Source organism: Brachyistius frenatus, unplaced genomic scaffold (genome assembly GCF_029030835.1).
Source record: "Brachyistius frenatus isolate BFR_SWC_R1_liver_20210118 unplaced genomic scaffold, ASM2903083v1 Contig_443, whole genome shotgun sequence".
In the NCBI taxonomy this organism is placed as follows: Eukaryota; Metazoa; Chordata; class Actinopteri; family Embiotocidae; genus Brachyistius; species Brachyistius frenatus.
Genome location: NW_027211042.1, coordinates 72,536 through 94,695, shown reverse-complemented (window position 1 = coordinate 94,695; position 22,160 = coordinate 72,536). Strand labels below are relative to the sequence as shown.

The 22,160-nt window shown below is 41.3% G+C and overlaps 2 protein-coding genes across 2 annotated transcripts; one reads left to right on the top strand and one right to left on the bottom strand.

Annotated features, from left to right (window-relative positions):
* Nucleotides 1-683: 683 nt before the first annotated feature.
* On the top strand, nt 684-9,877 carry trappc6b (trafficking protein particle complex subunit 6B). The gene is made up of 6 exons (XM_069725733.1): nt 684-947; nt 1,031-1,098; nt 8,902-9,019; nt 9,091-9,174; nt 9,267-9,360; nt 9,518-9,877. The coding sequence occupies exons 1-6, from the start codon at nt 867-869 to the stop codon at nt 9,547-9,549; spliced, it is 477 nt and encodes a 158-aa protein (XP_069581834.1). The 5' UTR covers nt 684-866; the 3' UTR covers nt 9,550-9,877.
* A 3,032-nt stretch (nt 9,878-12,909) lies between these two features.
* Nucleotides 12,910-16,500, bottom strand: LOC138637218 (putative beta-lactamase-like 1). Its single transcript, XM_069725734.1, has 6 exons — nt 16,395-16,500; nt 15,145-15,248; nt 14,919-15,076; nt 14,418-14,638; nt 14,029-14,134; nt 12,910-13,888 (listed from the first exon to the last, which is right to left on the bottom strand). Exons 1-6 carry the CDS (start codon nt 16,498-16,500, stop codon nt 12,910-12,912), a joined length of 1,674 nt encoding a protein of 557 aa, XP_069581835.1.
* Between the last annotated feature and the right edge of the window lie 5,660 nt (nt 16,501-22,160).

The window sequence follows — 22,160 nt, the reverse complement described above, 5'->3', positions numbered from 1 at the left end:
TTCCCTCCTTCTCCCACCTTTTTCCCCTTCTTCCCTGTCTTTTACTGATGATTGTTCCCCAGCTTTTCACATCATCCTACATCATCCTTCTGTACTCTCAACACAGAACATGTTTTTACATCTTTCATGAAAACAAAGTGAAAACAGGTCAGAAACCTCCTCCACACTCAGACTGTTCCTTCTCTACAACAATAACTCATATCAGGTTTTAAAGACAGATGTATGTTGTTCAATGACACACGAGAAGTTCTGACTCACAACACCTACAACGGCAGAGAAGGTGCTGATCAGGTAAACAGTGCATTCAATTTGAGAAGCAGATTTATCAGGGACTATTTCTGGAGGCGGAATGATACAGTCTTTAAAGGAACACAACAGTGTGTGTAGAACAGTCCAAATAAACTACAGCGTATTTATGGTAACTATATTCAATTTTATCCACGAGTCATCTGAGGAAACTTTACACAGAGACCTTAAAACATTGAATACCTAAATGTTACTTTATTTTATTATCTTTATTAATAGTTTAATATTATTTTATCATTATTTTCTATTTTTCATTATTATTTAAATATGTTTAATCGTTAATATTTGTATAACTATTGTTGTACTTTATTGTGACAGTTGAAACCCCGGGTCAACAGGTGGCGGTAGCGACGCGGTGGCAGCTGCGCTCTTCTCTTCCGGTCCTCCACTGATCGGTAAACAGGAAGAGCAGCAACGTTTCTCTCCTCAGTGTTTGCTCCGGTCGGGTCTGTTTCCGTGTGTCGGTCGGTGGACGGCAGGATGTCGGTCCCGGTGTAGAGGTGACACAGAGAAGAAGAACAACAACAACAGGAAGAAGAAGAGGAAGAACAAGAAGAAGAATGGCGGACGAAGCGCCCTTCCAGCTGTTACACAGCGAAATGATTCAGTACTTTTATAAGTCCAACGAGAACGGAGAGCCGGTAAGGACCCGTCAGTCTCCTCCTCCGGAGCTCAGTGACCTGTGACCTGTGAACAGTATGTCCATCTGTCTGTCCCGCTGCAGGAGAGCGGACGGAACATCAGCAGGCTGGAGAGTCTGGGCTTCAGAGTGGGCCAGGGGCTGATCGAAAGGTGACTAGAGTTATAGTATTATTAGGACTAGTTATAGTGTTATTATGACTAGAGTTATAGTTTATTAGTGCTGGAGTTATAGTATTATTAGGACTGGTTATAGTGTTATTAGGACTAGAGTTATAGTGTTATTAGGACTAGAGTTATATTATTATTAGTGCTGGAGTTATAGTATTATTAGGACTAGTGTATTATTAGGACTGGAGTTATAGTATTATTAGGACTGGAGTTATTAGTATTATTATAGTGGACTGGAGTTATAGTGTTATAGTATTATTAGGACTAGAGTTATAGTGTTATTAGGACTAGAGTATTATAGTGCTGGAGTTATAGTGTTATTAGGACTAGAGTATTGCTGGAGTTTAGTATTATTAGGACTAGAGGTATAGTATTATTAGGACTAGTTATAGTGTTATTAGGACTAGAGTTATAGTATTATTAGGACTAGAGTTATAGTGTTATTATTAGGATTAGAGTTATAGTATTATTAGTGCTTTATAGTATTATTAGGACTAGAGTTATAGATTATTAGTGGAGTATTATTAGGACTAGAGTTATAGTATTATTAGGACTAGAGTTATAGTATTATAGTATTATTAGGACTAGAGTTATGGATTATTGCTGGAGTTATAGTATTATTAGGACTGGAGTTATAGTGTTATTAGGACTAGAGTTATAGTATTATTAGGACTAGAGTTATAGTTTTATTAGGACTAGAGTTATAGTATTATTAGGATTAGAGTTATAGTATTATTAGGGCTAGAGTTATAGTATTATTAGGACTGGAGTTATAGTATTATTATGATTAGAGTTATAGTATTATTAGGACTAGTTATAGTGTTATTAGGACTAGAGTTATAGTATTATTAGTGCTGGAGTTATAGTATTATTAGGACTAGTTATAGTGTTATTGTGACTAGAGTTATAGTATTATTAGGACTGGAGTTATAGTGTTATTAGGACTAGAGTTATAGTATTATTAGGACTAGAGTTATAGTATTATTCGGACTAGAGTTATAGTATTATTAGGACTGGAGTTAGAGTATTATTAGGATTAGAGTTATAGTATTATTAGGACTAGAGTTATGGTATTATTAGTGCTGGAGTTATAGTATTATTAGGACTAGAGTTATAGTATTATTAGGACTAGAGTTATAGTTTTATTAGGACTAGAGTTATAGTATTATTAGTGCTGGAGTCATAGTATCATTAGTGCTGGAGTTATAGTGATATTAGGACTAGAGTTATATTATTATTAGTGCTGGAGTTATAGTATTATTAGGACTAGAGTTATAGTATTATTAGGACTAGTTATAGTGTTATTAGGACTAGATTTATAGTATTATTAGGACTAGAGTTATAGTATTATTAGGACTGGAGTTAGAGTATTATTAGGATTAGAGTTATGGTATTATTAGGACTAGAGTTATGGTATTATTAGGACTGGAGTTATAGTATTATTAGGACTAGAGTTATATTATTATTAGTGCTGGAGTTATAGTATTATTAGTGCTGGAGTTATAGTGTTATTGGGACTAGAGTTATAGTATTATTAGGACTGGAGTTATAGTATTATTAGGACTAGAGTTATAGTATTATTAGGACTGGAGTTATAGTATTATTAGGACTAGAGTTATAGTGTTATTAGGACTAGAGTTATAGTATTATTAGGACTGGAGTTATAGTGTTATTAGGACTAGAGTTATAGTATTATTAGTGCTGGAGTTATAGTATTATTAGTGCTGGAGTTATAGTATTATTAGTGCTGGAGTTATAGTGTTATTAGGACTAGAGTTATAGTATTATTAGTGCTGGAGTTATAGTATTATTAGGACTAGAGGTATAGTATTATTAGGACTAGTTATAGTGTTATTAGGACTAGAGTTATAGTGTTATTAGGACTAGAGTTATAGTGTTATTAGGACTAGAGTTATAGTGTATTTAGGACTAGAGTTATAGTATTATCAGTGCTGGAGTTTTAGTATTATTAGTGCTGGAGTTATAGTGTTATTAGGACTAGAGTTATAGTATTATTAGTGCTGGAGTTATAGTATTATTAGGACTAGAGTTATAGTATTATTAGGACTAGAGTTATAGTATTATTCGGACTAGAGTTATAGTATTATTAGGACTGGAGTTAGAGTATTATTAGGATTAGAGTTATAGTATTATTAGGACTAGAGTTATGGTATTATTATTGCTGGAGTTATAGTATTATTAGGACTGGAGTTATAGTGTTATTAGGACTAGAGTTATAGTATTATTAGGACTAGAGTTATAGTTTTATTAGGACTAGAGTTATAGTATTATTAGGATTAGAGTTATAGTATTATTAGGGCTAGAGTTATAGTATTATTAGGACTGGAGTTATAGTATTATTAGGATTAGAGTTATAGTATTATTAGGACTAGTTATAGTGTTATTAGGACTAGAGTTATAGTATTATTAGTGCTGGAGTTATAGTATTATTAGGACTAGATAGTGTTATTGTGACTAGAGTTATAGTATTATTAGGACTGGAGTTATAGTATTATTAGGACTAGAGTTATAGTATTATTAGGACTAGAGTTATAGTATTATTCGGACTAGAGTTATAGTATTATTAGGACTGGAGTTAGAGTATTATTAGGATTAGAGTTATAGTATTATTAGGACTAGAGTTATAGTATTATTAGGACTGGAGTTATAGTTTTATTAGGACTAGAGTTATAGTATTATTAGGACTAGAGTTATAGTGTTATTAGGACTAGAGTTATAGTATTATTAGTGCTGGAGTCATAGTATCATTAGTGCTGGAGTTATAGTGATATTAGGACTAGAGTTATAGTATTATTAGTGCTGGAGTTATAGTATTATTAGGACTAGAGTTATAGTATTATTAGGACTAGTTATAGTGTTATTAGGACTAGATTTATAGTATTATTAGGACTAGAGTTATAGTATTATTAGGACTGGAGTTAGTATTATTAGGATTAGAGTTATAGTATTATTAGGACTAGAGTTATGGTATTATTAGGACTGGAGTTATAGTATTATTAGGACTAGAGTTATAGTATTATTAGGACTAGAGTTATAGTATTATTAGGAGTTATAGTATTATTAGGACTAGAGTTATAGTATTATTAGGACTAGAGTTATAGTATTATTAGGACTGGAGTTACAGTGTTATTAGGATTAGATTTATAGTATTATTAGGACTAGAGTTATAGTGTTATTAGGACTAGAGTTATAGTATTATTAGGACTGGAGTTATAGTATTATTAGGACTAGAGTTATAGTATTATTAGGACTAGAGTTATAGTATTATTAGGACTAGAGTTATAGTATTATTAGGACTAGAGTTATAGTATTATTAGGACTAGAGTTATAGTATTATTCAGGACTAGAGTTATAGTATTATTAGGACTGGAGTTAGAGTATTATTAGGACTAGAGTTATAGTATTATTAGTGTTGGAGTCATAGTATCATTTGTGCTGGAGTTATAGTATTATTAGGACTAGAGTTATAGTATTATTAGGACTGGAGTTATAGTATTATTAGGACTAGAGTTATAGTATTATTAGGACTAGAGTTATAGTATTATTAGGACTGGAGTTATAGTATTATTAGGACTGGAGTTATAGTATTATTAGGACTGGAGTTACAGTATTATTAGGATTAGATTTATAGTATTATTAGGACTAGAGTTATAGTGTTATTAGGACTAGAGTTATAGTATTATTAGTGCTGGAGTTATAGTATTATTAGGACTAGAGTTATAGTATTATTAGGACTAGAGTTATAGTATTATTAGGACTGGAGTTATAGTATTATTAGGACTGGAGTTACAGTATTATTAGGACTAGAGTTATAGTATTATTAGGACTGGAGTTAGAGTATTATTAGGATTAGAGTTATAGTATTATTAGGACTAGAGTTATGGTATTATTAGGACTAGAGTTATAGTGTTATTAGGACTAGAGTTATAGTATTATTAGGACTGGAGTTACAGTGTTATTAGGACTAGAGTTATAGTATTATTAGGACTAGAGTTACAGTTTTATTAGGACTAGAGTTATAGTATTATTAGGATTAGAGTTATAGTATTATTAGGACTAGAGTTATGGTATTATTAGGGCTGGAGTTATAGTATTATTAGTGCTTGAGTCATAGTATTATTAGGACTGGAGTTATAGTATTATTAGGATTAGAGTTATAGTATTATTAGGACTAGAGTTATGGTATTATTAGTGCTGGAGTTTTAGTATTATTAGGACTAGAGTTATAGTATTATCAGTGCTGGAGTTATAGTATTATTAGTGCTGGAGTTATAGTATTATTAGGACTAGTTATAGTGTTATTAGGACTAGAGTTATAGTATTATTAGGACTAGTTATAGTGTTATTAGGACTAGAGTTATAGTGTTATTAGGACTAGAGTTATGGTATTATTAGGACTAGAGTTATGGTATTATTAGGACTAGAGTTATAGTATTATTAGGACTTGAGTTATGGTATTAGTGCTGGAGTTATAGTATTATTAGGATTAGAGTTATAGTATTATTAGGACTAGAGTTATGGTATTTTTAGGACTGGAGTTATAGTATTATTAGGACTAGAGTTGTAGTATTATTAGGACTAGAGTTATATTGTTATTAGGACTAGAGTTATAGTATTATTAGTGCTTGAGTCATAGTATTATTAGGACTGGAGTTATAGTATTATTAGGATTAGAGTTATAGTATTATTAGGACTAGAGTTATGGTATTATTAGTGCTGGAGTTTTAGTATTATTAGGACTAGAGTTATAGTATTAGGACTAGAGCTTTAGTATTATTAGGACCGGAGTTATAGTATTATTAGGATTAGAGTTATAGTATTATTAGGACTAGAGTTATGGTATTATTAGTGCTGGAGTTATAGTATTATTAGGACTGGAGTTATAGTATTATCAGTGCTGGAGTTATAGTATTATTACTGCTGGAGTTATAGTATTATTAGGACTGGAGTTATAGTGTTATCAGTGCTGGAGTTATAGTATTATTAGTGCTGGAGTTATAGTATTATTAGGACTGGATTTATAGTATTATTAGGACTGGAGTTATTGTATTATTAGGTTTGGAGTTCTAGTATTATTAGTGCTGCAGTTATAGTATCTGCAGTTATAGTATCATTAGGACTAGAGTTATAGTATTATTAGTGCTGGAGTTATAGTATTATTAGTTCTGGAGTTATAGTATTATTAGGACTAGAGTTATAGTATTATTCGGACTAGCGTTATCATATCATTATTAAGAATTACAGTATTATTAGTACTATTATCAGGGTTTTTGTGTTATCGAGGGTTTTTGTGTTGTTGTGTCTTTGACGGTTTTTGTGTTGTTGGTTTTTATTGTGTTGTCTTTGATATTTTAGTTGTTGTTGTTGAGGGTTTTTGTGTTGTTGTTGTGTTGAGGGTTTTTACTTTGTTGTTGTTGTGTCTGTGTCATGGGTAAAACAGGACTCCTGACACTGAGGGTTTTTGTGTTGTTGAAGGTCTTTGTGTCGTTGGTGTTGTTGAGGGTTTTTGTGTTGTTGTGTTGAAGGTTTTTGGGTCGTTGATGTGTTGTTGAGGGTTTTTGTGTTGTTCTGTTGTTGAGGGTTTTTTTGTTGTTGTCGTGTTGTTGAAGGTTTTTGTGTTGTTGTTGTGTTTATGAAGCTTTTCGTGTTGTTGTTGTTTTGTTGAGGGTTTTTATTTTGTTGTTATTGTGTCTGAGGTTTTTTGTTTTTTGTGGTTGTGTTGTTGAAGGTTTTTGTGTTGAAGGTCTGTATCGTTGATGTGTTGTTGGATTTGTTTTTGTAGTTGTGTTGTTGAGGGTTTTTGTGTTGTTGTGTTTGAGGATTTTTGTGTTGTTGTTGTGTTCTTGAAGATTGTTGTTGTGTTGTTGAGGGGTTTTATTTTGTTGTTTTGTCTTTGATGTTTTATTTGTTGTTGTGTTGTTGAGGGTTTTTGTGTCATTGTTTTTGAGGGTTTTTCTTTTGTTGTTGTGTTGAGTTTTTCTTTCTGTTGTGTTATTGAGGGTTTTTGTGTTGTCGTTGTTGTGTTGAGGGTTTTGGTGTTGTTGAAGGTCTTTGTGTCGTTGATGTGTTGTTGAGGGTTTTTGTGTTGTTCTTGAGGATTGTTGTGTTGTTGAGGGGTTTTATTTTGTTGTTTTGTCTTTGATGTTTTATTTGTTGTTGTGTTATTGAGGGTTTTTGTGTCATTGTTTTTGAGGGTTTTTATTTTGTTGTTGTGTTGAGTTTTTGTTGTTGTTGAGGGTTTTTTATTTTGTTGTTGTGTTGTTGAGGGTTTTTGTGTTGTTGTCTTTATGGGGATTTTTGTGTCGTTGTGTTGTTGAGGGATTTTATTTTGTTGTTGTGTTGTTGAGGGCTTTTGTGTTGTGTTGTCGATGGTTTTCGTATTGTTAAGGGCTTTTGTGTTGTTGAGAGTTTTTATTTTGTTGTTGTGTGGATGGTTTTTGTTTTGAGGGTTTTTGTGTTGTTGTGTTGAAGGTTTTTGGTTCATTGATGTGTTGAGGATATTTGTGTTGTTCTGTTGTTGAGGGTTTTTATTTTGTTGTGTTGTTGAGGGATTTTGTGTTGTTGAGGGTTTTTGTGTTGTTGAAGGTTTTTGTGTCGTTGATGTGTTGGAGGTTTTTTTTGTGTGTTGTTGAGGGGTTTTTATTTTGTTGTTGTGTTGTTGAGGGTTTTTGTGTTGTTGTCTTTATGAGGATTTTTGTGTCGTTGTTGTGTTGTTGAGGGTTTTTGTGTTGTTGATGTGTTGTTGAGGGTTTTTGTGTTGTTGAGGTTTTTTTTTGTGTTGTTGAAGGTTTTTTATTTTGTTGTGTTGTTGAGGGCTTTTGTGTTTTTGAGGGCTTTTGTGTTGTTGAGAGTTTTTATTTTGTTGTTGTGTTGATGGTTTTTGTTTTGAGGGTTTTTGTGTTGTGTTGGTTTTTGTGTCATTGATGTGTTGTTGAGGATTTTTGTGTTGTTCTGTTGTTGAGGGTTTTTATTTTGTTGTGTTGTTGAGGGTTTTTGTGTTGTTGAAGGTTTTTGTGTCATTGTGTTGTTGAGGGTTTTTGTGTTATTGAGGGGTTTTATTTTGTTGTTTTGTCTTTGATATTTTATTTGTTGTTGTGTTATTGAGGGTTTTTGTGTCGTTGTTTTTGAGAGTTTTTATTTTGTTGTTGTGTTGATGGTTTTTGTTTTGAGGGTTTTTGTGTTGTTGTGTTGAAGGTTTTTGGGTCGTTGATGTGTTGTTGAGGATTTTTGTGTTGTTCTGTTGAGGGTTTTTATTTTGTTGTTGTGTTGTTGAGGGTTTTTGTGTTGTTGAAGGTTTTTGTGTTATTGTGTTGTTGAGGGTTTTTGTGTTGTTGAGGGTTTTGTTGTTGTTGTGTTGTTGAGGGTTTTTATTTTGTTGTGTTGAGGGTTTTTGTGTTTGAGGATTTTTGTGTTGAGGGTTTTTATTTTGTTGAGGGCTTTTGTGTTTTTGTTGTTGTGTTGTTGATGGTTTTCATGTTGAAGGCTTTTGTGTTGTTGGTGTGTTGTTAAGGGTTTTTATTTTGTTGTTGTGTTGATGATTTTTGTGTTGTTAAGGGGTTTTATTTTATTGTTGTGTTGAGGGTTTTTATTTTGTTGTTGTGTTGATGATTTTTGTGTTGTTAAGGGTTTTTATTTTGTGTTGAGGGTTTTTATTTTGTTGTGTTGATGATTTTTGTGTTGTTGTTGTTTTGAGGGTTTTTGTGTTATTGTTGTTGTGTTGTTGAGGGTTTCTTCCTCCATTTGAGACCCTCTCTCTTGTCTCAGATTGTCCAAGGACACGTCTCGCTTCAAAGACGAGCTGGACATCATGAAGTTCGTCTGTAAAGACTTCTGGACCTGCGTATTCAAGAAGCAGATCGACAACCTCCGGACCAATCACCAGGCACGTAGACCTGGTATGCATTGGAAACCTCACAGCACCACTGCGTGCTGATGTCATGTGTTGTGTTTCAGGGTATCTATGTTCTGCAGGACAACAAGTTTAGACTGCTGAGTCACCTGTCGGCGGGGAAACAGTACCTGGAACAGGCCCCCAAGGTTCAACAGCAACACTCTCACATCTGTGATGTCAAGCTGACAACAGCCCATAATAAGCTGTAGCTCTGCCCTCCTCATGTGTGTGTCTGCAGTACCTGGCCTTCAGCTGTGGTCTGGTGAGAGGAGGTCTGTCCAGTCTGGGGGTGAAGAGCATCGTGACTGCCGAGGTGTCCTTCATGCCTGCATGTAAGACAGATCATACATCCGTGATGTTTGAAACATCTGAACATGCATGAAGACGTCTGTTTTTAAGTCACATGTTTGAAATTATTTAAACAGGAAGTCTGACGTTTGTTTTGTTCATCGCTGGAACAGGAAGTGAGCTTTCTCTCTGTCTCTGCAGGTAAATTCCAGGTGATGATCCAGAAGGTGTAGTGACCAGCGGAGGCCACACCCACCCTGACCTGGCTCATATATCCTTCATGTTAATTAAAGGCAACATACCCATCTTACTGCTCACTGTGGGTCACAGTGATGGGGCAGGCTTTTATTGTGGCGGTGTGTTTCCTGTTGACTGACAGGTGGAGGGAGGATCTGACAATGATTAATGTCAATGCTTTGATATGTACTGCAGGTCACTACATCAGTTATATTATCGTGACGTGCTTTGACGCCCCCTGCTGGTACAAAGTAAACTGCACAATGTTGTTTTCAATGAAAAGTGTATTTAAACTGTTAATCAATAAAAATTAAGAAACATTGATCACTGAGTTAGTTTTATTTAATACACGTGTTGTTCTGACTCATTCATCTTTAGTTTAAATGTGTTTTATATTTTAATATCTCTAATAAAACAATAAATAAATAAAACGAGGTGATCAGCTCAGAAAACACAGGAAGAGGAGACTATGAGCGAATATTACCATACAGGTGTCTTCAGGGCGTTGACTGCTATCAAAGATATAATGTTTGAGGAAGATCGGAATATGTACATAAAAGTTACAGTCACTTGTAGTGTTATGGCAAGTCACCCAAAATAGCCACCACAACACGTGCACACTGATCAACGAAAACAAATTCATGATGCCAAGAGAGTTTCGGTACATCTTGGTGATACACCTGTCCAACAAATTTGGTGCATTTAGGTGAAACTAGGTGCCGGGATTTCAGTTTAGGGGGCGCTACCGAGCCGTTTGGCCACGCCCACTTGCAAAACACATATCAGATGTATCGTCTCACCACACCAGATGTATGTGACACGTTTCATGAGGTTTCAACCATCTTTTGACCTTAAACATCAACTTCCTGTGTCACGGCGAAACATCAAACTTTGACGCATTACCACGGCGACACCCATTGACAAAGTCGAACGAATGTCTCAATCTATCATCAACTACATGTTTAGGTTATTGTGACCCGACTTTAGGTTCATGTGATCAACCAGCTCGACGTAGAATGTGAAAGTATGAAAAGTGTCATTTCCAGTGGCCAACAGGGAGCGCTATGACTATGAGTGAATATTACCATTAAGGTGTCTTCAAGTTTTTCAAGTTTAGGATCAGAACCACCTGTTTCTAATGTTAGGACCAGAACCACCTGGTTCAAAAGTTTGGACCAGAACCACTTAGTTCTAATTTTAGGATCACAACCACCTGGGTTAAATGTTTGGACCAGAAACACCTGGTTCAAAAGTTTGGACCAGAACCACCTGGGTCTTATACACCTGGTTCTAATGTTAGGACCAGAACCACTTGAGTCCAATGTTAAGATCACAACCACCTGGGTCAAGTGTTAGGACCAGAACCACCTGGGTCTAATGTTAAGATCACAACCACTTGGGTCAAATGTATGGATCAGAACCACTTGGGTCTAATGTTTAGACCAGAACCATCTGGGTCTAATGTTAGGTTCAGAACCACCTGGGTCTAATTCAAAGTGTTTCCCGAGAGCCTCCCTGTTTGGCTGCAGACAGGAAGTGATTGGGTTCTGTTAGTTCTGTTGGAAGATGGAGGAGTGCATCCTCTTATGTGCTTTATTTTTTTGTGTTATGCTCTTCTAAATATATATTTTTTTTTTTCTAATCAGTGCATTCATGCTGGTCAGTTCTTCCCACTCACTCTATCAACTCAAAGTTTTAATGGTTTATTCAGTAGGTTTTTTAGCACACGCCTCCATCATGGACACAGCAACCTACACGTTAAAATTTCCAGTGAACAATTGATGCACAACAGTTTTTAATTCACTTTATTTGACATATAATCCTTTAGTTTTAGTGCTCTCAGGAACCATTAATGATCCTCTGATTCAACAGAATCTGGAAAGACTCAACCACCTAACAGTTCGGTAAGGTGTGTTTTTCCTCTCGTAGTTCGGTCAGGTGTGTTTTTCCTCTTGTGGTCTCACTGCAGGCACTTCAAGGTTGAACAAAGGTCTACAATGATGTCAGTTAAACTTTGTCTCTGCCAGGTATTTAACACAAGAGTAACTTTAAAAGCAGAAGAGTGTTAAACTTATAATACATTGCTCCAAAAAATAAAGGGACCACTTAAACAACTCAATGTAACTCCAATCAATCCCACTTCTGTGAAATCAAGCTGTCCAGTTTGGATCAACACTGATTGAGGATCAGTTTCACCTGCTGTTGTACAAATGGAACAAACAGGTGGAAATGAGGCAATTATCAAGACAACCCTATAAAGGAACGGTTCTGCAGGTGGTCACCACAGACCATTTCTCTGTCCTCGTCCTTTCTGGATGATTGTTGGTCCCTTTTGCATTTTGCCAGTGTCCTCACCACTAGAGGCAGCATGACGTGTCTCCAACCCACAGAAGAGCACGTGACAGACGTGACAGTCTGGAGACGCCGTGGAGAACGTTCTGCTGCCTGCAACATCCTCCAGCGGGACCGGTTCGGCGGCGGGTCAGCGACGGTCTGGGGAGGCGTTTCTTCGGAGGGCAGCGCAGCCCTCCGTGTGCTAGCCAGAGGTACCCTGACTGCCATTAGGTCCCGGGATGAGATCCTCAGACCCGTTGAAGACCATCTGCTGGTGCAGCGGGTCCTGGGTTCTTCTGATGCAGGACAATGCTCGGCCTCATGTGGCTGGAGTGTGTCAGCAGTTCCTGCACGATGAAGGCATCGATGCTCCGGACCGGCCCGCCCGTCCCCCAGACCTGAATCCAATCCAGCACATCCGGGACATCGCGTCTCGTTCCGTCCGCCGACGCCACGTCCACCGCAGACTGTCCGGGAGTGGACCGATGCTTTGATCCGGGTCTGGGAGGAGATCCCTTAGGAGAACATCTGTGGTCTCATCAGGAGCATGCCCAGGCGTTGTAGGGAGTGATACAGGCACGTGGAGGACACACACACTACTGAGACTCATTTGGACTTGTCTTCAGGACTCTCCACAGAAGTTGGATCAGCCTGTGATCTGATTTTTCCACTTTTATTTGGAGTATGATTCTGAATCCAGACCTCCATGGATAATGATTTTGATTTCCATTGATCATTCTTATGTTATTTTGTTCTCAACACATTCCACTATGTAATGAATAAAGATTTTCAACTGGAATATTTCATTCATTGAGATCTAGGATGTGTTGTTTAAGTGTTCCCTTTATTTTTTTGAGCAGTGTATTTTTTGAGCAGTGTATTTATATACCAGTCCACATAAATAATATTAACCTCAGCAGGAGAACCTCAGGACTCTGAACAACATTTAAACCCTTTTTGTTTCCCACCATATTTGACCTCCACACATCCCCCAGTTACGCTTCCAGACTTGTTCTCTGGTTCTATGAAGTGAAGTGGGGTCTACCAGATATCCTCAACACCCGGTACGTGTTGAGTCCCGGAGAGTCGAACCCTGGCGCCACACCTTTCTTGTTGAAACGGTAAAAGTTGAAAAGCTGTCTGTCCTGCGTTTCCAGGGAAACCGAGGCAGTGTTCACCTTCATCTTACAGGGGTAGGGGCTCTCAAAGACCACCCTGAACACCCGGTCCTGCAGGTAATCCAGCCTGATAGTTCGGTACTTGGAGGGCACGGTTGTGTCCACCTGCGGTCCAAACTGCTGCATGACCAGCACCCCGTCTGAATCCACCTTGATCTCATAGAAAGTCATGTTCCTGTAAGTGAAGAAGCCCATGTAGGGACCCGGGTCAGGTGGCGGTCTGAGAGTCCGTCGAGCCTCCCTGAAAGCCCGCTCCACCACAGGGATGAGATAGTTGTAGGTTTGGCTCACAAAGTCCTCGTTTGCGGGTTGGATTCCGGCCATCAGGATTACTAGGCCCAGATTGAGCCTCGGTACCAGGGAGAGGGTGGCTGCAAACCCATCCAGGGCACCGTCCTTCCTCACCACGTCGTAGCCGAACTGCTCATTGATTTCCCACGGGGTACCGGTGGAGTTAGCAAAGTAGCTGCTGTGGCACCTGACAATCGGGGTGAGCATGGTGTTCAGGGTGTCCTGGCGGAGCAGCGTCCCACTGTGCGCTCCCAGAAGAGCCATTATAAGTTTGGCCATGTCAGCTGCTGTGGAATACATCTGACCCGCAGGCCGGTACCAGCCCAGGTCATACAGAGGAGCCGGTTGGCCGTTGCTGTACACTCCCACAGCCATCTGCCTCTGAACGGCCGGAGTCAAGTCAAAACCGGTGTCCTCCATGCCGAGGCGCTTCAGGATGTGGTCTGAAACCCAACTCTCAAAGTCGGACCGTGCTACCTTCTGGGCCAAGACGTTGGCCAACAAGGAAAAAGCAACGTTACTGTAGTGGCATCTGAGGGAAAGGAGACAGGAAAGTCACAGAAGTTCTCCGACATGCTGTACATACTGTTTAAATCCCTTCAATCGGTCACCCTCCGAAACACACTGTGGTCATCTGAAATAGACCTAGACAGGAAGGAAGCAGAGTCTTACTTGGTGCCGGGATCCGCCACGAGGACATCATCCTGTAACAAACTTAGAGCTTCGTCTGTGTCTCCACTCCAAAGAAGATTAGTCGACCTTAATCTTCTGGGTAACCCTGTAAAACATCAAACCTTAGTGAGGAGAGATGAAGATCTGTCCATCAAAACGTACGTCCTTTAATAAAGTAACTGCATGAAAACATTTGAACAACATCAGTGTAAATCTGGTAATATGCATTCGAGCGTGGAATCCTTGTTGTATTCAGTCATATGAGCTTATGCTAATTAAGTCACATGAGCTCCAAGCGATTGTTGAACCTCTGATTCAGTGTTTATCATCACTCAGTATTGAACCTGTGTCCTTCAGAGACCTCTCCACCCAGCAGGTTGTGTGTTCACCTGAGAGCTGGCTGGCCATCCTGCGCAGGGTGACAGCAGGTGAGTTGCTGCCAAAGGTCCGGATCGATAAAGATGAAGGTCGCCCACGTTTCCCCAGCGGGTTCTTGATGGTGAAGTTGTCAGTGTACTTCTCCAGTGGGTCGTCCAGAGAGTCCACCAGGCCGTCCTCCCACAGCTTGTACAGCATCAGCGTGGGGAAGATCTTGGAGAGGCTGGCAATTCTGAATTCCCGTGATGACAGTGAACACAATACGTTTATACTGAATGATTTAGTACATCTATCTATGGGTATGTAACTATGGGTTTAATGAAACAGATTTAATACAGAGAGTGGATCAGAGTCATCAGTCACAGGTTCTCCAGGAGATTTACTGAGTTCACTGAAGGTCCAATCAGAACCACTTCCTCTAGTTCTAACCTTAATACAGTCTGATTATTAATGATTCCTTATATCAGTTACTGTCTTAACAACTGGTAGGATTGCATGACCTCTGACCTCACCTGTACACCGTGTACTCATTGGGTGCCGGTGACGACGCGTCGCTGATGTTCTTCTGTCCAAAGTTCCCGTTCCACAGAACGGTGTCATTCAGAACCACAATGGCTGATATGGACGGGAGTGTGGTGGAGTGAATGCTGGACCTCAGGAGTATATCAATCTGTGAGGAGAGCTGCATTAGGAACACACATGATGTCTACATGTTATTTAATCCATCCGATGAATTACCTTCTCTAAGGCCACCCTCAGTGATATTATGGGATGTTGGAGTGGCACAGGCTCAGGGAAGCGGGGACACATCTCCTCTACCAACGCTCTTTTTGCAGACACTTCTGTGAAGAAATGAGGGAAAGAGTTGAGATCATGTATGAACCATCAGATGCGTCTATCTGTCATGGGACAAACATGCTAATCGCACAGCTGGAGAGCTTCATGGCGACTCCTGTGTGTCACTGTGGATGAAGCAGCAAGTCTTCATTACAGTCTGGAAGCCCTGTTCACATGATGGGGTGTGGGAGTGTTGGAGGTGGAGTTTCAGCACACAACATCGATGCTGTTTATCATGTTTTTAACTGAGACACTGGGTCACGAAGGGTCGGATGGTTGATGGATGAGACATCTCATTCTGTCTGTTATTGTATCTAAAGTTATTACTAATACACTACATGTCCTATTGCATTATGTCTCCTGCACTGTGACTCCTGCAGTATCCTGCAGTGTGTCTCCTACAGTTTGTCTCCTGCAGTGTGTCTCCTACAGTGTGTCTCATGCAGTTTGTTCTGCAGTGTGTCCTGTAGTGTCTCATGCAGTTTGTTCTGCAGTGTGTCCTGTAGTGTCTCATGCAGTGTGTCCTGCAGTGTGTCTCCTGCAGTGTGTTCTGTAGTGTGTCTCATGCAGTGTGTCCTGCAGTGTGTCTCCTACAGTTTGTCTCCTGCAGTGTGTCCTGCAGTGTCTCATGCAGTGTGTCCTGCAGTGTGTCTCCTGCAGTGTGTTCTGTAGTGTGTCTCATGCAGTGTGTCCTGCAGTGTGTCTCCTACAGTTTGTCTCCTGCAGTTTGTTCTGCAGTGTGTCCTGCAGTGTGTCTCCTGCAGTATGTTCTGCAGTGTGTGCTGGAGTATATCCCCTACAGTGTGTTTCATGCAGTGTATCATGCAGTTTGTTCTGCAGTGTGTCTCCTACAGTTTGTTCTGCAGTGTCTCATGCAGTTTATTCTGCAGTGTTTCTCATGCTGTGTGTCTCATGTAGTGTGTTCTGCAGCGTGTGCTGGAGTGTGTCCTCAGCAGGAGTCCCAGTCTGTCTCTAATCCTCCTCTACTATTCCCAGCTTTGTGTAATCCTGCTGCGAACAAACGAGCTATTTGCACAAAGAGGCTGAGGAAGTCCCAAAGTAGCCCCAAGACGAAGACCTGCTTATCTTAGTGCGTGTGTGTGTGTGTGTGCGTGCGTGCACGTGCGTGTGTGCGCGTGTGTGTACTCTACCTGTCTTCAGCTTGGGCATCCTGTACTGCCACACGAAGCAGCAGGTCATGACTACAGAAAGCAGGAAGAAGACCACCATTCCCAGCATGGTCCACTTCACCTTCATCCTGCTGTTTCTTCTGAGCACCAATAAGTCTGGACAGGAAGGTTCATGTTAGTGAATGAGTCCCATCATACAACAAGAAGCTCACAGACATGTTCTCAGACATCAGAGCTGTTTGTCTGACTGCGTTTTCTTCTTCTTGACATGTAAAGACTTCATGAATATTCCTTCCAATTACAGCAGGACAGAGTGGTTATCTTACCTGAGGAGGGGACACAGGCGTATCTCAGATGTCCCTCATCTTCTTCAGACAGAATAACCTCCCAACATTACGTCCTCGAGGTCCACAGGAAGAAGACTGAGGCTCCACTGAGAAGTCACTGGACACTCTACCACCCACATGCGGTTAATCCTGCTGTGATCCTGGCTCCAGATGATTCACTCTGTGACATCATAATCTGTCGGGGATTCCCCCCCACCCCCTACCAAGGGAGGGAAGGAAACTTGCTCAGCACTCATCCATCAAATCATCTCATTGCCTGGCTTCAGTCCCCTCATCTAGCACTCATCCATGCTCTTCATCAGTATAGATTTAATTCTACTGAACTTCATTTGGTGGACTCTACCAGCTCATAGTGAGGCTCTTTATTTCTGTGTAGGTGTTATTACAGGAATGAGGGAGATCCGAACACATCCATCTGATATAACATCTTACAACCAGTTTCATAGGTCGGCCATGTTTTGACAGCTGACTATAAATCACTGCAGGAGGCCTCAGATTACAGTCACAGTACATGTCCTCATGCTGCTGTGTGCAGTCACCTATCCAGCCACTAGAGGGAGCTGGAGACTCTATTTATCAAAGTTATTTCTTTTCAAACAGGGATTACTCTATATAGTTGGACACAGAGACAAACTCCAGCTGGTAGACGGTAGACAGGTTAGAGGAGGGGACAGCTACTAAAGTGTTAAAGCAACACACATGAGTGTAGATGGAAGGAGCAGGTGGAGTTGGGAAATACTCAATATGGGGTGTGTGTAAATACACTGCTCAAAAAAATGGAACACTTAAACAACATCCTAGATCTCAATGAATGAAATATTCCAGTTCAAATCTTGATTCATCACATAGTGGAATGTGTTGAGAACAAAATAACATCAGAATGATCAATGGAAATCAGAATCATTATCCATGGAGGTCTGGATTCAGAATCATACTCCAAATAAAAGTGGAGAAATCAGATCACAGGTTGATCCAACTTCTGTGGAGAGTCCTGAAGACAAGTCCAAATGAGTCTCAGTAGTGTGTGTGTCCTCCACGTGCCTGTATCACTCCCTACAACGCCTGGGCATGCTCCTGATGAGACCACGGATGTTCTCCTGAGGGATCTCCTCCCAGACCTGGATCAAAGCATCGGTCCACTCCCGGACAGTCTGCGGTGAACGTGGCGTCGGCGGACGGAACGAGACGCGATGTCCCGGATGTGCTGGATTGGATTCAGGTCTGGGGGACGGGCGGGCCGGTCCGTAACATCGATGCCTTCATCGTGCAGGAACTGCTGACACACTCCAGCCACATGAGGCCGAGCATTGTCCTGCATCAGAAGAACCCAGGACCCGCTGCACCAGCAGATGGTCTTCAACGGGTCTGAGGATCTCATCCCGGGACCTAATGGCAGTCAGGGTACCTCTGGCTAGCACACGGAGGGCTGCGCTGCCCTCCGAAGAAACGCCTCCCCAGACCGTCGCTGACCCGCCGCCGAACCGGTCCCGCTGGAGGATGTTGCAGGCAGCAGAACGTTCTCCACGGCGTCTCCAGACTCCGTCACGTCTGTCACATGTGCTCAGTGTGAACCTGCTCTCGTCCGTGAAGACCGCAGGGCGCCGACGGAGAAGCTGCCGATCTCGGTGTTCTCCGGTAAAGTCCGGTCTCCCCGCACGGTGTCGGGCTGTGAGCACAGACCCCACTTGTGGACGTCAGGCCCTCGTACCGTCCTCATGGAGTCTGTTTCTGACAGTTTGAGCAGAAACATGCACATTAGTGGCCTGCTGGAGGTCATTTTGTAGGGCTCTGGCAGCGCTCCTCCTGCTCCTCCTTGCACAAAGGAGCAGATAGCGGTCCCGCTGCCGGGTTGTTGTCCTCCTACGGCCCCCTCCACGTCTCCTGGTGGACCGGCCCCCCGGTATGTCCTCTTGTCTTGATAATTGCCTCATTTCCACCTGTTTGTTCCATTTGTACAACAGCAGGTGAAACTGATCCTCAATCAGTGTTGATCCAAACTGGACAGCTTGATTTCACAGAAGTGGGATTGATTGGAGTTACATTGAGTTGTTTAAGTGGTCCCTTTATTTTTTGGAGCAATAGATAGATAGATAGATAGATAGATAGATAGATAGATGGATAGATGGATGGATGGATGGATGGATGGATGGATAGATAGAATGTATGTATGTATGTATGTATGTATGTATGTATGTATGTATGTATGTATGTACTGCAGGTCTGTGCACTACTTTCAAATCTCTTTCTTCATCAGAGTAAAATATTTTCTTGTTTGCTTTCATGACATTTTCCATTTAACTAATGCATGTTTGTGACTGCATGTCATGCTTTAATGTAATAAATATCATCACAACAGAGACATCACTGATGTCAGCACAAAACCTTCATTTAGCCTTCTTTACCAGATCCTTGATGGAACAGAATACCAAAGTGAACAATAATAAACTGGTGGAGAAGGACAGCGTCCCCTCAGGAAAGCTTTGACAGCAGCGTTTCCTGTTTGTTGCCCTGGGAGCTAAAAACTGTTGTGATGTTTCACTGTTGAAATTTGTCCTGAAGCAGAGTCACATCAACACGGCTGATTTCTACTGCTGGGAGCATACTCACACTGTGATAACTTGGCTCTGCTCTGATTGTTCTCATCCAACCCTGCTTATAAAAGAGCTGGGATGCTGTATGAAATGTAAAGAAAAATCACATAATACCCATATTTAATTAAAAATTGGCCAAACACAACATATCACAAGTTTAAACAAAGAAATGTCATTGTTTTATACAAATATTTGGTCATTTTAGATTTGATGGCAGCAACACGTCTCTAAAAAGTTGTCACAGCATCAGCAAAATACTGGAAAAGTTGTGGAAAGATTCAAATAAAATAGCTGCTGGAACATCTGACAACTAATGAGGTTACCATGGCAACAGATCAATAACATGATTGGGTATAAAAGATGATTTCAGAGAGGCAGAGTCTCAGCAGTGAAGATGGGGAGAGGTTCACCACTCTGAAAGACTGTGTTGGAAAATAGTTCAACAATCTAAGAATAATGTTCCTCAACGTAAAACTCCAAAGAATTAGTGGATTTCATCGTCTACGGTTCATAATATCATTAAAAGATTCAGAGAATCTGGAGAAATCTCTGAACACAAGGGACAAGGCTGGAAACCAATATTGGATGGTGGTGATCTTCGGGCCCTCAGGCAGCACTGCATTAAAAACTCCCTCCGTCGTGACTCCAGATGTTTGTGGTTCTGCTGCTGCTCTCAGTTGACTGTGTTCCCTCCATCGTGACTCCAGATGTTTGTGGTTCTGCTGCTGCTCTCAGCTGACTGTGTTCCCTCCATCGTGACTCCAGAGTCTGCAGGCTGCGACTGGAACCCCGACAGTGAGAGCACCATCTTTACTGCTCAATCTGTGACCCACAAGTCAAGACAGATTATATGTGATTTGGTCGCTGATGGCACATCTGACCTACAATCTGCTGCTTTCTCATCGCCGTCTCCCTGGGCAAAGGTTTCCATGGCAACAAGCCCTGAGCTCCTCTAATCTGTTGTTGTGCAGCCTTCACTCATCTGGAGGAAGGCTGCATTCCTTTTTGTCAGGCCCATATTCTTCTGCTCTATTTCCTCACTGAGCTCTCTCTTCTGCGCTGCTCCCTCCTCCCTCCCTCCTCCCTCCTCTCTCTCTCCCTCCTTCCTCCTCTCCCTCCCTCCACTCCCTCCCCTTCCTCTCCTCCCTCCTTCCTCTTCCTCCTCCTCCTCCTCCCTCTTCCCTTTCCTCCTTCCTCTTTCTCCTTCTCCTCCTCCTCCTCCCTCTTCCCTTTCCTCCTTCCTCTCCCTCCCTCCTCCCTCTTCTCCCTCCCTCCACTCCACTCCCTCCCCTTCCTCTCCTCCCTCCCTCCTCTCGCTCCTCTCCCTCCACCCTCTTCCTTCCTCCCTCTCCTCCCTCCCTCCACTACCTCCCCTTCCTCTCCTCCCTCCCTCCTCTCCCTCTTCCTCCTCCTCCTCCTCCCCTGTCCCTCCCTCCTCTCCCTCCTCTCCCCTCCTCCCTCCTCTCTCTCCACTCCCTCCTCTCCCTCCACTCTCTCCCCTTCCTCTCCTCCCTCGTCTCCCTCATCTCTCCTCCTCCCTCATCCCCCTCCCTCCACTCCCTCCCCTTCCTCTCTCCACTCCCTCCTCTCCCTCCACTCTCTCCCCTTCCTCTCCTCCCTCCCTCCTCCCTCATCTCCCTCATCTCTCCTCCTCCCTCCTCCCTCATCCCCCTCCCTCCACTCCCTCCTCTTCCTCTCTCCTCTCCCTCCTCATTCCTCTCCCTCTCTCCACTCTCTCCACTCCCTCCTCTCCCTCCCTCCCTCCACTCCCTCCCCTTCCTCTCTTCCCTCCCTCCTCTCGCTCCTCCCTCTTCCTCCTCCCCTCTCCCTCCACCCTCCTCCTCCCTCCTCCTTTCTCCCTCTCCTCCTTCCTCTCCATCCTCCTCTTCCTTTCTCCTCTCCCTCCTCCCTCGTCTCCCTTGTCTCCCTTGTCTCCCTCGTCTCCCTCGTCTCCCTCATCTCTCCTTCACCCTCCTCCTCTTTCATCAGTGTTATGAAATGACTCAGGCAGGTCAGCTGTATCGTCTCTGTGGACGCAGCAGCAGCTCAGACACACAGTGCTCCTCTTCTTGAGTTCCTAATGATAAAAGTACCAAATGCAACATGTTCATGAGGTAGAAGAACACTCAGTGGTGCTTTGTGATTTTTAGGATAACCTGTGATACATGATGTCACTATTTTAAAGTCTCCTCTGAAGCGTCTTTATAAATGCTTGTTGACAAATGTGACACAGACATCTCATTGCAGCCCTCTGATTGATCAGAGCTGGAGTCAGATGAACGTATTTCAATCATTTGATGGTGGGCTGGAGGTCCTCCTCAGTCTTAGGTACAGTTCTTGGTAGTTATAGTATTCACAATATTAGTATTTGTTCAAAATTTTTATATTTATTCACAATATTAATACTGAGATTTAGAAAGAAGCAGAGCTCTGAATAAAGTTCTTGGAGCTTTGCTCCCATTTTTTGTGCTTTAAAACGTCAGAGAGCTGCTTCAGTCAGTTAATGTGTTGGTGGTGAAGGAGACGGTCAGTGAGTTCCAACCACAACCACCAAAAACCAGATATCTGACAATAGAAGTTAAAAGAGGAAAAAGAGAGAGTAAGACTGGAGGAGATGGAGAAGTGTTGTAATAAGATAAATAAAAAGAAAGAGAAGAAGAAACAGATCAGAAGCAGTAAAACTTGGTCTGTCCTGGAGGGGGAAGAAGAAACCTTTAAAAATATTAAAGCAGAAGTCTTTAATGTAAAGTACTGAAGTCTGATCAGCTGAGTGTACTGAGAGTAAAAGTTCTGCAGAAGAACATCCTTCACCTGCTGAACAGCTGCATGTGAAAGGATTTCTGTGTTAA

Excerpts from the sequence above, each read along its gene's own strand:
- trappc6b (XM_069725733.1), top strand. The coding sequence starts at position 867 with ATGGCGGACGAAGCGCCCTTCCAGCTGTTACACAGCGAAATGATTCAG. Across the intron at positions 948-1,030 it reads CCAACGAGAACGGAGAGCCG|GAGAGCGGACGGAACATCAG; the intron begins GTAAGGACCCGT and ends GTCCCGCTGCAG. Across the intron at positions 9,020-9,090 it reads ACCTCCGGACCAATCACCAG|GGTATCTATGTTCTGCAGGA; the intron begins GCACGTAGACCT and ends GTTGTGTTTCAG.
- LOC138637218 (XM_069725734.1), bottom strand. The coding sequence starts at position 16,500 with ATGAAGGTGAAGTGGACCATGCTGGGAATGGTGGTCTTCTTCCTGCTT. Across the intron at positions 15,249-16,394 it reads GATGCCCAAGCTGAAGACAG|AAGTGTCTGCAAAAAGAGCG; the intron begins GTAGAGTACACA and ends ATTTCTTCACAG. Across the intron at positions 14,639-14,918 it reads AATGAGTACACGGTGTACAG|AATTGCCAGCCTCTCCAAGA; the intron begins GTGAGGTCAGAG and ends ACGGGAATTCAG.